This window comes from Rhinolophus hipposideros (genome assembly GCF_964194185.1).
Source record: "Rhinolophus hipposideros genome assembly, chromosome: 21".
Lineage (NCBI taxonomy): Eukaryota > Metazoa > Chordata > Mammalia > Chiroptera > Rhinolophidae > Rhinolophus > Rhinolophus hipposideros.
In genome coordinates this window covers 49,334,676-49,349,634 of record NC_138067.1, presented here as the reverse complement: position 1 = coordinate 49,349,634, position 14,959 = coordinate 49,334,676, and the positions used below count along the sequence as shown (strand labels likewise).

Genomic DNA, 14,959 nt, shown 5'->3' with positions numbered 1-14,959 from the left:
TATATCTAGTACAGTACCCTATTTTATTGCAAAATTTTTTTCTGATCAGTCTACCTAGAAATCTATCAATTATATTGATCTAGTCAAAGGACAGCTGTGGAGTTCATTGATTTTCTCTTACCTATTAATTTCTGCTCTTTATTATTTCTTCCCTTTTGCCTACTTCAGTTTTAATTATTTTTCTGGTGTCTTTACTTAGATATTAAAATTATTTACTTATCTCATTTTTATTTCTAAAATAAGTATTTAAATCTATACATTTTCTTCTAGTCTCAGCTATAATAAATCTTGTAATACTGGGTTTCATTTCATTCAGTTCAAAATATTATCTAATTTTTTCTTGTTTGACCCAAACATTGTTTATCAATGTTTTCTTCAATTTCCAAATATGTGGGGATTTTTTCCCTCCAGATAGTATTCTTTTATGAATTCTAGTTTAATTACCTTGTAGTCAGATTATATATTTTCATGATATTAATCGTTCTACATTAATTGACATTTTTTCATGTTTTATTTTATGGCCTAGAATATGGTCTATTTTGTGAACATTCTTTGTGAAACTTAAAGTATATTCTGCTATTGTTGGAGAATGATTCTCCAAATATCCATTAAACCAGCTTGGTCGATGTATTAGTTTCCTGTGGGTGATGTAACAAATTATCACAAATTGAGTACTTAAAACAAACTCACAGTTCCAGAAGCTAGAAGTCTGAAATCAAGATACCAGTAAGGCCATATTTCTTCGGAAGGCTCTGGGAAAGATTCCTTCCTTGCCTCTTCCTAACTTCAGATGGTTGCTGTCTGCTTTTTAGTTTTAAATAAATAGGGAAATGTTTTAGCTATTCTTTCTTGGTATGCTCTTGCTTCTGGCATTCGAAGTACATTTATATTAGACCCTTGATATTTTCCTACAAGTCACTATTGATATTATTGTTTATCCACTTCCCCCCTTTCTATGTGGTTCATTTTGCATAATTTCTATAACTGCATCTCTTTTTTTAATTAAAGTTTATTGGGGTGACAATTGTTAGTAAAGTTACATAGATTCAGGTGTACAATTCTGTATTACATCATCTATAAATTTCATTGTGTGTTCACCACCCAGAGTCAGTTCTCCTTCCATCACCATATATTTGATGCCCCTTACCCTCACATCCCACCCCACACCCCTCTTACCCTCTGGTAACCACCAAACTATTGTCTGTGTCTATGAGTTTTTGTTTCTCATTTGTTTGTCTTGTTCTTTTGTTGTTTTTGGTTTATATACCACGTATCAGTGAAATCATATGGTTCTCTGCTTTTTCTGTCTGACTTATTTCGCTTAGCATTATACTCTCAAGAGCCATCTATCTTGTCACAAATGTTCCTATATCATCTTTTCTTACTGCCGAATAGTATTCCATTGTGTATATATACCACAACTTCTTTATCCATTAATCTATCGAAGGACATTTTGGTTGTTTCCATGTCTTGGCCACCGTAAACAAAGCTGCAATGAACATTGGAGCACACGTGTCTTTATGTATAAATGTTTTCAGAATTTTTGGATAGATGCCCAGGAGAGGGATTGCTGGGTCATATTATAATTCTATTTGTAATTTTTTGAGGAACCTCCACACTGCCTTCCATAACGGCTGCACCAGTCTGCATTCCCACCAACAATGTATGAGGGTTCCTTTTTTTCCACAGCCTGTCCAACACTTGTTACTATTTGTCTTGTTGATGAAAGCCATTCTGACTGGGGTGAGGTGATATGTCTTTGTGTTTTTTATTTGCATTTCTATGATGATTAGTAATGTTGAGCATTTTTTCACAAGTCTATTTGCCATTTGTATGTCCTCTTTGGAGAAATGTCTCTTCAGGTCCTCTGCCCATTTTTCAATTGGGTTGTTTTTCTGTTGTTGAGTTTCATGAGTTCCTTTATATTTTGGATATTAGCCCTTTATGGGAGGCACTGTTTGCAAAAATCTTTTCCCATTCAGTTGGTTGCGTTTTTATTTTGTCTATGGTTTCTTTTGCTGTGCAGAAGCTTTCAAGTTTGATATAGTCCCATTCATCCCTTGCAGGACTTGAGGAATTGAACTGGCAACCTTGTGGTTGAGAGCCCACTGGCCCATGTGGGAATCGAACTGGCAGCCTTCAGAGTTAGGAGCATGGAGCTCTAACTGCCTGAGCCACCGGGCCGTCCCCAGTGGTACTTTTCTAAACCTTAGTTCACTCTTCTCACATTTGTACAGATCAGGACATAGCCAACAATTTCAGTTCTTAGCCTCTCATCTTTCCATGTTTCCCCCATCTCTAGCTCCCTGCACTCCCACCGTATGCCACCTGAACTCTGGTCACACTGACCTTCATGTACCCTGATTTTTGTGTCCAGGTTCTAAGTGGGGGAAATCATAGGGCTTCACTCTTGTTTCTCTTCTGGAAAGCAAAGTGTCCCAGTGGCTACTTCTGAATTTCTTAAACTCCTGGAACAGCAGAAAACAAAGACCAAAAAACTGATCAGAAAACAGAAAATGAAATTAACAGGACCTTTGCAAGGCCGAGAAAAAAAACTGAACACCAGAGAATGAAATTATCACAATCTGAAAGCAGTCTTTTTTTCTGGTGGAAAGACCTGAGCATTTGCCTGTGACTGGCCTCCGCTTGTTCCCAGGGGATTGTTTAAAATGCCCAGTAAAATACCTTTCCTAGAACTCACCCTGAGTCAGGTAAACCTATGATGGAAAAAGTCCCTCCTACCCTTGAATGAGGAGTAGACTTCTTGCTCACAGTGGTACCACACACCCCAGGATTGCCTACAAACACCCAGTGTGAGATCTCCACCTAGGGGATATCCACAACTTTCTGAACCATTTGGACCACCTTCTCCCATTCCAGACCAAATAAGAGTTCCAGCTCTTTTTATTTCAGTGTTTTCTGTGGAGTGAGGGAGTGATTTTGCAAAGAGAACCTCAAACATTGAGGTGCCAAGCACTAGAACAGAAGGGCCTGGGCACCAGGTTAAGCTGCAGACCAGGAGAAAGGAAGTCCCAGGTGTTTCAGTGGGGCCCGAGGCAGAGTGGGCACCTGTGTAGGAGTGGGTGGAATTAGGAGCTTTGTGGATGCAGGTGGCAGGTGTGGGAGCAGAGTGCGGGTATGGTGGGGTCAGAAACCAGCGTGGAGGTTGGGTTGTGTAGGGAGCTGGCTGACAGGATGCAGAAAAGGCCAGAGGACCCATCTGGGCAGGTATATCTGGACAACACAGAGGGCCAGTGAGTCACTGCTGCTTCGAGAAGCCATTAGGTGAGGAGGAATTCCCAGGCTCTGGAGACCCCAAAAGGTGGGTTGCTGGGAATGGCAGGAGTCAAAAGGCAGCAGAACCAGGCACATAGAGGCCAGAAAGCCTGGGGGGGGGGAAGATGGGGTACAGCCAGTTAGACCAGAGCTCTCTCTAGACTCTACCTGGGCACCCACCTACTTGCCCACTCCACCCCAACCCTTCACCCCGCCCAAGGCAGCAGTTTGAGATTGCAAGGCTCTGGCTTCCTTCCCTCTCGAAACCAAAGCCTCTGTAGGCAAGTCCTGCCCTGGCCCGGCCCAGTGCCTTCATACCTTTGATGCCCTGCCCGAGATGGAGCTCTCGCAGGCCCAGTGATTCCTGCATGATGGCAGATTGTGTTCCTCTCTGGAGGCTCAGAAACCAGATTCCTGCTTATTTGGGCTGTTGGCAGAATCCAGGTCCACGTGGTTGTAGGACTGTCTCTGAGCTCCCTAGATGCTCCCTGTTTGCACTGAGGGGATCTGCGAAGTCAGTTACCATATTTTGCCATGTATAATGTGCACTTTTTTGCCTAAATCTGTGAGGGAAAAATAAGGATGTGCATTATATATGGGTAGTACTAGTTTCGCATCTCTGTTTTTAATTCTCTTATTTATGCTTATGAGTTAAAAATGTAACTCTAGAAATCAGTAATGATACCTGTATGCAAAATAATACCCCAGAATATGATAATCAGTTTTGTTGAACTTACAAAGAACTTGCAATGACGAAGAGTTCTTGGTATTCTATGATGCGTAAATATAAATTTGTTACCGGTATATAAAATTTTTTCTACCCTGTATCTGTTCTTTTGTTTTGTAATTATTTGTTACATAAAATTTCTTGTACCATCGTGTTTTAAAAAATGCTAAAATTCCTTTATAATACGAAAAACAAGTATCTAAATGTAAACAAATAAAAATTTGAATTAAAAAAAATGAAAGATGTTTTTCCCTGAAAGTTTGGGCCAGAAATGTGGTTGTGCATTATACACAGGAGCACATTATACATGGCAAAATACAGTACTCTTCATTTTGTGTGACTGAACTCTGACCTCTTGATCCTGCTGAGCCAGGACTGAGGTGGTTGTGCTGTCCTTAGCTCTTAGCGTTCCTCTCCAGTCCTAGCACAGCTGTACCCTGGAACCAGCAATGGAGCATCAGATAGTTCACTTATACTGCCTTGTCAAACTCTTCTGTCTGCATCCTTCTCCCTGTAGCTGAGAAAGGTTCTCCCCTTTTAAAGACTCATGTGATTAGATTGAGGCCACCTGATAAATCTTGGAAAGTGAGTAACGTTCATTACATATGCAAAGTCCCATTGGCCTTTGGGACCTGTGAAAGTAACATTCACAGGTTCTCAGAGTTAGGGCATGGACATCTTTGGGAACAATTTTTCTGCTATTAGTTTACCCTCTGATGCCCAGATTCTGATGCCCAGATTTGACAAGGCAGTATCTGTCCTGCTTACAAAATATGTTAAACCTGTCCCAAGATTCCAAAAGGTCTCATTCCATTACAATACCAACTCAACATTAAAATCTCTTCTAAATCTCATTAGTTCAAAAGTCCCAAATCTCGTCTGAAGTGTCCAAATGAGGTATGGGTGAGGCTCTGGGTATGACACCCTAGGGCACATATTCCCCCCATCTGTGGGTCTATAAAACGAGAAAATAAGGTTATCTTCTCCCAAATAAAATGGTGGAACAGACCTAGGATAATAGTTATATGTGTATACATTGTTTCAAAAGGGAGAAAATGGAAAAAGGAGCCACTAATCCCTAGACATTTTGAAACCAGGCTTGGCAAACTACATTAGGGATCAAGGCCGGGGAATACCATGTTTCCCCACCCTGCCACAGAGCTCAAAGCTCCTCTCTGGGTTCTACTCTGCTGAGTCATGAAAGGTAACACATGCTTGTAGCTTGGTTTCCTCAGTGTAGAACTTATTTCTACACTTATTAATCTACACTTTAATTTCATATTCTGTCCCTTTAGATCCAACGTGTTTCTTCTAGAATAAAATTTTCAAGAACTTTGTGGGTCTCCTACATATGTCAGAGATTCACTCCATTAGACAAAAAGTTGATCCACAGATTTTTTTTTTCCCACTAGATAAGCCCCTATCTGTTTTTGGCTTTTGCTGAGATGGCTGACGACATATTTTAGCTTCCTAGATGCTCGCTGGTTTTATTGAGACCTGCTTAGTCACATAATGAATCTCTTCAGAGATTTCTGTGTGACCCAATAGTGAGTTTTGATCTTGCTGAGGTATTACAAAAGGTGTACAACCACACCATCAGCTACTTCTTTATAATATGCTTTCCTAACTATGAATCTCTTCATTTCAATGTCTTGCAATTAACAGGTTGAGAATTTCCCAAATCAAGCCCTGAGTCTTTTCGATACAGTTCTTCCCTATACTTATCTCTTCCCTGTCACATTTTACTGTAATTCGTAAGCAACAAGGCCACTTTCAACACTTTTTAAAGAAATTTCCTCAGCTAACTGTCCATAAAGACTTGAACATGAATATTTGAAGCTTTATAATATTTAGAATCTGGAAAAAAAACAAATGTCAATGAAGATAAATGGATAAATTGTGGTATATACATACACACAACATAGATGCTTCTCAAAATAATTATGCTGCATGAAAGACAGGAAAAATAAACTTTTAAGTTTCCACTTAAATAAAATTCTAGAAAAGGCAAATTTATAGCGAGAACAAATCAATGATTGCCTAGGGATGGGAGGGGAAGTATTAAGAAGGGCATTGAAAGAGGGATTATGAAGGGGCATGAGGTAATTCTGGGGTGATGGATACATCTAACATCATGGCTTGGGTGATTCCATGTGTATAAACATATTAAAACTTACCAAATTATGTGTTGTACAATGCATGTTGACTACACCATGAAACTAAATGGTGTAGTCATGAAACTATAAAAATAATTCCACCTAACTGTCTGGGTCTCCCACTTCTATGGGAAAACCAGAACACTGCACATCCATACAGTGACTCTACCATTTCCAACAAATGCCTTGTGAAAAGAACGTCTTCCTTAGTAGCAAAAAAAACTGGCAAGGAATGAAGACTGTTTCCCTGTGAGCCAGCAGGAACTCTGGCTGGTCACAAAATCTACATCATTGGACCACCATGTCTCTACTCACAATCCTAGGGCTCCTGACCATGCAGCAAAGACATTAGGTAAAGAGTCCAGAGGCATAGGAATCGAAAACTTGACATTCTTTGCAACTGACCTTTGTCATATGACAGCCCTAGAAGTCCTGAGAATTTCCAAACAGCCATAGTGACTGCAATGTTTATGTTTTTTTGTTTGTTTGTTTTGTTTAATAGGTGTTTTTACAATGGGCAAGGGTCTGAGTGGTTCTCATTTGCTAGTCTCTCCAATCCCAATTATTCACACCCAATGTTTCTGTATTCATTTTGTTTCCTTCCTGGACACAGGTCTTGACTTATGTACTAGATTCTGGCCTTCAGGGCACGTGGCACATGCCAGGTCCTGAGGAACAGCTTCCCCTCAACAATGCTGGGGAACATGGGACACATGCTGGAAACAGGACACTCCATCTATGTAGTTCCTAAATACAATGTAGATTGTTACAGCGCCCTCAAAGTGACGTCTGGGCCCTCAACTGAAATCCAGACAAAATCAGTCCCACACTTTTGCTTAGGTGAGCTCTCATCTAAGCAGCTTTTGTCAGCAATGGAAATGAATGCCAAAGCTGGACTAAAAATTGTTCTCTGTCAATCTGTTGTTCATTCCATCTGAGGCACACAAAGTTGGAGGGCCCCCAAAACACTGTTTCTCCTCAGTTTGGCAGAGCTTAATTGTTTTCAAACCACTCCAAACAGTAAAAAGAACCAAAGGAACGTCATGATTAAATAATGTCTTTATTATCACGCTAGCCAGAGCAACACGAGGCAAGTAGTTCTCCAGTCTGGGTGTCTTGGGAGGCTGGAAAAAACTGTCACAACTATCACATGAAACCAACAATGTTCATGAAGAAAGTAAAATAAACCTTTCTTTGCTACTAGAAAACAACTTAGGTCCTCTTGCTAAAGATGGGTCATATCCACACCTCTACCAGTCAGTGGGAGGAAACGAGGACCCCCCACATTTAACTTAGGTTTGTTATAATTCCCTCCAGGGATTGGAAAGAGTACAAAATTCTGCGTTCTTTGAGGATATTAGGGTAACTACACTAGTAGAGCTGAGATGGTTTCAGCCAGGCATTGACAGAAATCTTGCAAGGAACCTCAGCGGGGTTAAAAGTGCAATCCAGCCCCTGAAAGGTTCCCATGTACCTGGCATTCATAAGGTGTCTCCCCAATGTTAATATTTAGGTATATGAAGTTCAACATTTGATTGATGTCTCCCTCACAAAAGGTAACCACAAAGCTCCTCTCCATGAGTCCTGTTGTGTGGAAAGCACTCTTAAAGCCTTCCTGCAGTGTGAACTTTCTGGTGCCGAATGAGGTGGGAGCTTAAGCTGTAGGCTTTCCCACATTCACTGCACTCATATGGCCTTTCTCCAGTGTGAACTTTTTGGTGCCGAACAAGGTGGGAAGTTCTGATGAAATCTTTCCCACATTTGCTGCATACAAAAGGCCTTTCACCCGTGTGAACTCTCTGGTGTGCAATAAAGTCAGAGCTTCGACTAAAGAATTTCCCACATTCAATGCACTCAAAAGGCTTTGCCTCAGTGTGAATTCTCTGGTGTTTAATGAGGGTATATTTGTGGCCAAAGGATTTCCCACAGTCACTGCAAACATAAGGGTTTTCTCCAGTATGGATGCTCTCATGCTGAACAAGTGTGGATTTGTGTCTGAAAACTTTCCCACAATTGTTGCACTTATAAGGCCTTGCTCCATTGTGAACTCTCTGGTGTACAATTAGATTGGAGTGATGGCTAAAGTATTTTCCACATTCGCCACACTTATAAGGCATTTCTCCAGTGTGAACTCTTTTGTGCTGAGTAAGGTTGTCTTTGCGGCTAAAGGATTTCCCACACTCGCTGCACTCGTAAGGCCTCTCTCCCGTATGGATTCTCTGGTGCTGCACCAGTGTGGCTTTGCGGCTGAAGGCCTTGCCACATTCACAGCACTCATATGGCTTTTCTCCAGTGTGGATTCTCTGGTGCTGGACAAGTGTGTCTTTGCGGCTAAAGGCCTTCCCACAATCACTGCAGTTGTAATGCATCTGTCCAATTTGAAAGGACTCTCCATTCTCAGTGTTCCTTGTCTTCCTCTTGCTGCGGGTGGCCTTTTGCTGATGACTGCCCAAACCTGCCTGTTTCTGCTCCTCCTCACATGTGAAGGGCTTTTCTGACAAGTGATGTTCTTCACAAACTCTACAATTTTTCACAAACGAGGTCTTGCCTTTGTCTCTTAAGGATTTCTCTATACTATAGTGCTTCTGGTGCTGGTGAAAGCTTGTGCTGAATGAGAATTGTCTCCCACATGCGTCACACGTGTAAGGTTTCAGTTTATGCCGTGTTTCCTGGTGTTCATCCATGTGCAAAATATCTTTCAAGATGGGGTTACATATATCACAAGAGTGAGCCATTTGAATGGATAAACCTCTCTTGCCCTGGAAGCATGAACTTCTATAGAAATGCTCTGCTCAGAAGGTGTCTCTTCATCCTCTGCTCCACGCCAACAGCCTGAAGGCAGAAAAATGCTATTGAAATGCATGCTGACTTTGGTGGGAAGGGGCAAACCCATCACAAATGTGTGTCTAGCACACCCAGAATTGAGTCTATGTGTTTGTTGGCAAGATGACAGACTTGGATTCAGGCTAAGGAAAGTTGCTGTGCATTACTAAGCTCTAAGGGTCACAGAATGGGGAAGGCCTCACAAGTGACAAAGACACAAGGATGGGATGTAACTCAGGGAGAAGAAGCAGGCAGATCTCCAACTTACCCCTTGCAAATGACTTAAAAGGGTCTTGGCTGTTGGTAACAAGTGAGTTATATATAGAAATCTATGTCCAAGCACAGAAAACTATGATTTAAAATTAGTAACTTGTATTGAAGGATATGTGTATGTCTCAGTATAGGTAGAAGAGCACAGGTGAATGAGTGGACAGCCCTGGGTCAGAGGTCAAAATAGAAATGACAAGTGTATAAAGTGTCCAGAACAGGGAGGAAAAAGTAGAAACAAAGTACAGTTTATAGCCTGGGTACCAAATAGTGGGCACAGGATAGGTTTATGGTGCTATTTGAACCCAGCCCTGAGGTCACACCCTTTTTACACTCTCCCTCACCAGTCTGTCCAAGACACTCTTGCTGTGGCTACAGTCATGACCTCAGTCAGACACTCAGAGTTCCTTGCCCTGCTATCATTCAGCAACCAGAGGAGCTGCAAGATACAAGCCAGAGGAAAGACAGGGTAAGTGTGTGAGAAAGCACTGCTCCAGGCACCTCAATCATGAGAGATTAAAAGAAAACTAAATATTACAAAATGAACATCAGAAATGTCTTGTAGTAACAACCCAATGGGTCCCACAAGCAGTGACCATGACTGCAATTCATGATACAGGTAGGCTGAAGGATCAGTTAAAGGTATAGGGCAAAATTTGGAGCACAGAGGTGTCATGAATGTGGACAAAGCCATCCAGCCAGGGAGAGGCTGGATGGGTAGTATCCATTGGGCTGGCCACAAGACTCCCAAACCTGAAATCCCACCTGGCAAGGGTTTGGGGCAGCATGAGCACAGGGAGTGGAGGAGACAGTACACACAGCTGAGCTCTGGCACCCAGAGGACCTATGTGAGGGAATGAAGGAAAACAGCAGTGCCCATGGTCCAGGTATGAAAAGGAAATGGCAACCTCTGGGGGGAAAAATGAAGAGCAGGGCACAGCCCAAAAAACTGAAATACATGGAGCCTCACCCAGGATGGCTGTAAAGCAAAGTGTAGAAAACACTGCATTGTGATACGAGTCTCTGGGCTTTATGAAGTAGTGCCCACTCCTCCCAGAAGAAAAACACAAACACATCCTCAAAAGTCACACGACACTGCCATAAGCAGACAACCAAGCATGGAGCAGCCTCTCTCCCCAGGACTCCTAGTCTATTCACCACATATTCATTTTCCTCCCCAACTCAGACAAGATATCAAGCCCTTGTATGATTGATGCGTGACCTGCCCTCATATTCCATTAATCATTTTGTCCAGCCCAGAACAACAGGCAGGTGGACAGGTAGATAGACACTACACAGAATGGCCCTGGCACGCAGGGCCCACTCTTCTCCTGCCAGCTAGTTCCCCTGGGGTCTAGAGATTATGCTTTTCATACACAAATTTGAATTCAGCTTTTTCTGTAAAGACCTCAGTACCAGAGCCCTCAGACCATGAATTAAGATTCCATCTCCATGTACAAGTCACTCTTCAGACCACACCTCCCTCCCTCTTATGTATGGATGCCCACAACACAGGCACCTCCTACATGCAAATCTGCACACAGTATCCAGAGAATGGTTGGTTAATGAATCCAGGATTACATCAGGCCCAGCTGATGGCCCCCACTGCCATGAGTATCTCTGGATCCAGCTTTTAAATATCCCTCTTCTTGAATCAACTTCAGCTGTGCAGAACCATGTACAGATATTAAATAAACCCTGCCTTTTCCCACTTTGCTATTGTACACTGAGGATGCTATATCCTCATCAGTCACAGGTTTAACACTAAACTCTCATTCAAAGCCCACACCCACTGGCCTTCTACTGCAAGTATAGTGACTCTGCCAACTGACCCAATTGTCCCTGAGCTAATTTACCAGCTTGACTAAAACTCCCTGCATCCCACCAAAAAAGCCCAGGAAGCACTCAGAGAGGGAAATAAGCACCAGCTTCAGCCTGTTTCATCTCATCTCTGTTACTGTACACCCCAGCATCCATTGCATGTTCACCCTCTCTCTGAAGACTTCACCTGCCAGATCTTATTCTTCCCCCCTTTAACCACAGACACTAATCTCCCTTGTCTTGTCTCTCAAGTGACTCCCACTTCCACTCTGCTGTGTCCACCCTCTTTCCAGACTCCTAAATGGCAATGCCACCATGACATAGAGATTCTCTCTAAATCTGAAACACAGTTCTAACCTAAACCACATAGTGGCTGCCACCTTGTGGATGTCTCCAACTATAATCCCTTCTCTGAACTCCAAACCTGTGTGTCCAGCTGTCCACTTGACACCTCCACTCAGATGTCTTTGGAACATCACAGATTCAATACAGTCAAAACCTAACTCCTGGTATTACTCGCACCACCAACTTGTTCACTATCTCAATTGAGGATTTTTTGATCCTTACACCATCTACCGTCTCAGGACCAAAAACTGTGGGATCATCCCTGACTCTTCCCCTTCTTTCTCTCACCCTCCACATCAGAAAATCACTGCCTCCTCTGTTCCAAACCCTCCATGGCCCCCATTACCCTCAGAATAGAAGTCCAGCTTCACAGGCTGTCATTCCAAAGCCGAATCCTGTCCCCTGCTCTCAGATCACACCAGACATATGGGAGACTTGAGGTTTCCTGAACACTTCCAGTGGAGCCTCAAGTGATGCATTTGCACATGCTGGTGGGAAACTGTCCCGCACTTCATCCTACTTCTAGCTAGAAACAGAAACCCTTCCATATAATTTGAGAATACAAGTCAGAATACAAGACCTTGGTAACACAGCGATCCCCAAACCCAATGGCAGGTAGAAAGTAGGAGTCCTGAGATACTACCATTCACCATACTTGCTTGCCAAGATCACAGGGTGGGGGTGGGCTGAATGAGGAACTACACTCTGCAGGGATCATAAGTGCTTCTGCCACCACAGCAACCTGGCAGGAAGAAGGAGCTGGGAGTGATAGATTACCACAGTAGGGTCTCATGGACTTAATTGTTCCCCTAATTCCTGTCCTGCCCTTTGATGAAGATTATTTCAGGTTGTCTAACCTCAGATACTCACACCTTAGTGCTGCCTCCTATCAGTTCTGTGACCATGAGCAGGATCTGTGTCTCAGTGTCTTCATCTGTAAAGCGGCAATAATAGTGGCACCCACCTAACAGGGCTGCTGTTTGTATCACACGTTAGTATTTGTCAAATATCTTTGAGTTAGCTTTTACTGTCCATGAGCATAACACTGCAAATGTTTTTTGTGCAAATGAAGTGATAAAGGCAAGCACTTCAATCAATTATTAAGCACGGTTATAAATCTTATTCTATCTATATATTTTTAACAGACTACTTATGTATACTTGCCAAGGGTACACTAGTCTTTTCACCAAACCAGCCTACCCGAAAATAAGACCTAGCTGGACAATCAGCTCTATGCGTCTTTTGGAGCAAAAATTAATATAAGACCATTATTTTTTGCTCCAAAAGATGCATTAGAGCTGATTGTCCCGCCAGGTCTTATTTTCGGGGAAACACGGTACATACTCACTCCTCTGAAGGTGAGTCTGCTAGTATAGTGGCCCCTCATTAGAGAAGCTCATCATCTCTCCTTACCTCAGGAACTGAGAAACTGATGTAACAGTACCCTGAATTGGGTTGAGGTTGCTCCACTAACCTGGCTAACTTTCCCTCTTCTACACAGGCAGTGCCTATGGGGGCAAGCTGAGTTCACAGCATGGCAAACCTATTGCACCTCACACCCTGCTCTCCATCCCAGGTCAAGCTTCTAACACCCTCCAGACCTCTCTTCCTGCTGACATCAGCCAGATGCCTTTCATCCCCTGGATCCCTCCTTTCTGGAGGGAATTTCAGGGATATCCACCCTGCTTCCCTGCCCTCCAATGTCTCTCATCTCAGGAACCACATAGAACAACATCCTGTCCTTAATGTTCTTCCGTAAATCTGATTCCCAGGCTTTGACCTGAGGCCTCATCACCCAGAGGTCTCCAGCACAGCTTACTCTGCAGAACTCCAGGCCTGCATAACCAAATATCCATGTGACACCTCCACTTGACACACCTCAGATTTACCATGTTCAAAACCCAACTTCTGATCCCCCTGAAAGGCGCTCCCTGCTCTAAAATACACGTTTCCATTCTTTCAGGATGTTCAGGGGGAGGGGAGAAATTTTTTTGGATAACGCTTCATTCCCCACTTCCACTCACAGCCATATCTAACAAAGCAGCAAATTCTGTTGGTTCCACCTGTAAAATCTCTACAGAATTTAGTGAATTGTCCACCCTCAACACCTCCTGCCACTGCCCTGGTACAGCCACCACCACCATCACCACACTCCTAGAGTCTCTTGCCTCCTCCCCGGCCTCCTTGCCCCCATTCTCATCATCCCCACCCCATCCCAGTCCGTTTTCCCGAACGAACGTTGGTATACTTTTAAAATACTTAATCAAATCCTGTCCCTCCAAAGCTCCCAGCGTCCTCGTAATGAAGACACTCGCTTTCATACTGTCACTACAGGCATGGCTAGAACTCACACTCCGCTCCTTGCAGATGTGAGGTCCCCACTTTCCCGAACGCTCCCAGCTCAATCCCTCCTCCCGCCTTTGCTCTCCCACGTCCCATTACACTGGCTGTTGGAAATGGGGGCTCCACTCACAAATGCACTGAAGCCTGGATGTAGTGACCTCATCAAGCAGCCTCATAAGGGGCCTTAGGATTAGGAAGTGAGGGTCGGGTCGCGTCAACGTCCAGGAAACATAGCACCTACCTACACCGGGCCCATCCCCGTGGCCGCCGCCATCAAGGCCTGGACCCTGCGGAGCCTGAGGATCCCAGGTCCAGACTCAGGTCTTTTCCGGAGCTGCCACCGCCGAATCTCTTTGCAGTGTAGACAACACTTCTCCTGCCCTGTCCCGCTCCCGTCACCTCACAACCAAACCAGAGCTCGCATGCTTATCCTCCCACCGTCCTACCAAAACGCGACAAGATGTCCGCCGTGGGGAAGACGCCCAAGCCACGCCCAGACGTCATCCGCACGTAGGGAAATACCCAGAACAGTGCTGCAACAGTACGGTGCGGAGGGTTCTGGGTAATGTAGTTCTGCCTGTGCTGTAGCCCTTTCGCTCTGGCCTCTGAGGTGGAGGCCCACTGGTTTCACAGAAGGCGGTGGGAATTGGTGCTTGAGGCTCTGAGGACACGGGGAAGCCTGGCGCCTCTTTTAAGAGTCTGCACCATAGCCTCTTCAATAAATGGTGCTAGCAGAATTGGAAAGCCCCATGCAAAAGAAGGAAATTAGATTGCTATCTGTCACCATGTACCAAAATTAATTCAAAATGGATCAAAGACTTATGAAGCATAAGACCTAAAACTATAAACTGCATAGAAGAAAACATAGGTACTAAACTTATGGACGTTGGTTCAAAGAGCATTTCATGAATTTGACTCCAAAGGCAAGGGAAGTAAAAGCTGAAATAAATGAATGGGACTATATGAAATTTAAAAGCTTCTGCACAGCAAAAGAAACCATAGACAAAATAAAGCGGCAACAAACTGAATGGGGAAAGATTTTTGCAAACAACACCTCCAATGAGGGGCTAATATCCAAAATATATAAGGAACTCATACAACTCAACAACAACAACAACAAAAAGAAAACAACCCAATTAAAAAATGGGCAGAGGACCTGAAGAGACATTTCTCCAAAGAGGACATACAAATGGCCAATAGA

General features: G+C 43.4%; 1 protein-coding gene across 3 annotated transcripts; it reads right to left on the bottom strand.

The window, feature by feature from the left end:
• Window positions 1-990: 990 nt before the first annotated feature.
• Window positions 991-14,253, bottom strand: ZNF134 (zinc finger protein 134). Of its 3 annotated transcripts, none has more exons than XR_013992244.1 (3): window positions 14,000-14,253; window positions 3,595-3,839; window positions 991-2,468 (listed from the first exon to the last, which is right to left on the bottom strand). XR_013992244.1 is itself a non-coding variant. In XM_081033102.1 (3 exons), exon 3 carries the CDS (start codon window positions 8,892-8,894, stop codon window positions 7,764-7,766), a length of 1,131 nt encoding a protein of 376 aa, XP_080889228.1. In that variant the 5' UTR covers window positions 8,895-8,991; window positions 9,594-9,688; window positions 14,000-14,249; the 3' UTR covers window positions 7,204-7,763. The 3 variants fall into 3 exon arrangements, 2 of the variants coding, with proteins under 2 accessions (XP_080889228.1, XP_080889229.1); XM_081033102.1 differs by lacking the exons at window positions 991-2,468; window positions 3,595-3,839 and adding exons at window positions 7,204-8,991; window positions 9,594-9,688 and having other exon boundaries at window positions 14,000-14,249; XM_081033103.1 differs by lacking the exons at window positions 991-2,468; window positions 3,595-3,839 and adding an exon at window positions 7,204-8,991.
• Between the last annotated feature and the right edge of the window lie 706 nt (window positions 14,254-14,959).

Excerpts from the sequence above, each read along its gene's own strand:
- ZNF134 (XM_081033103.1), bottom strand. The coding sequence starts at position 8,894 with ATGGCTCACTCTTGTGATATATGTAACCCCATCTTGAAAGATATTTTG.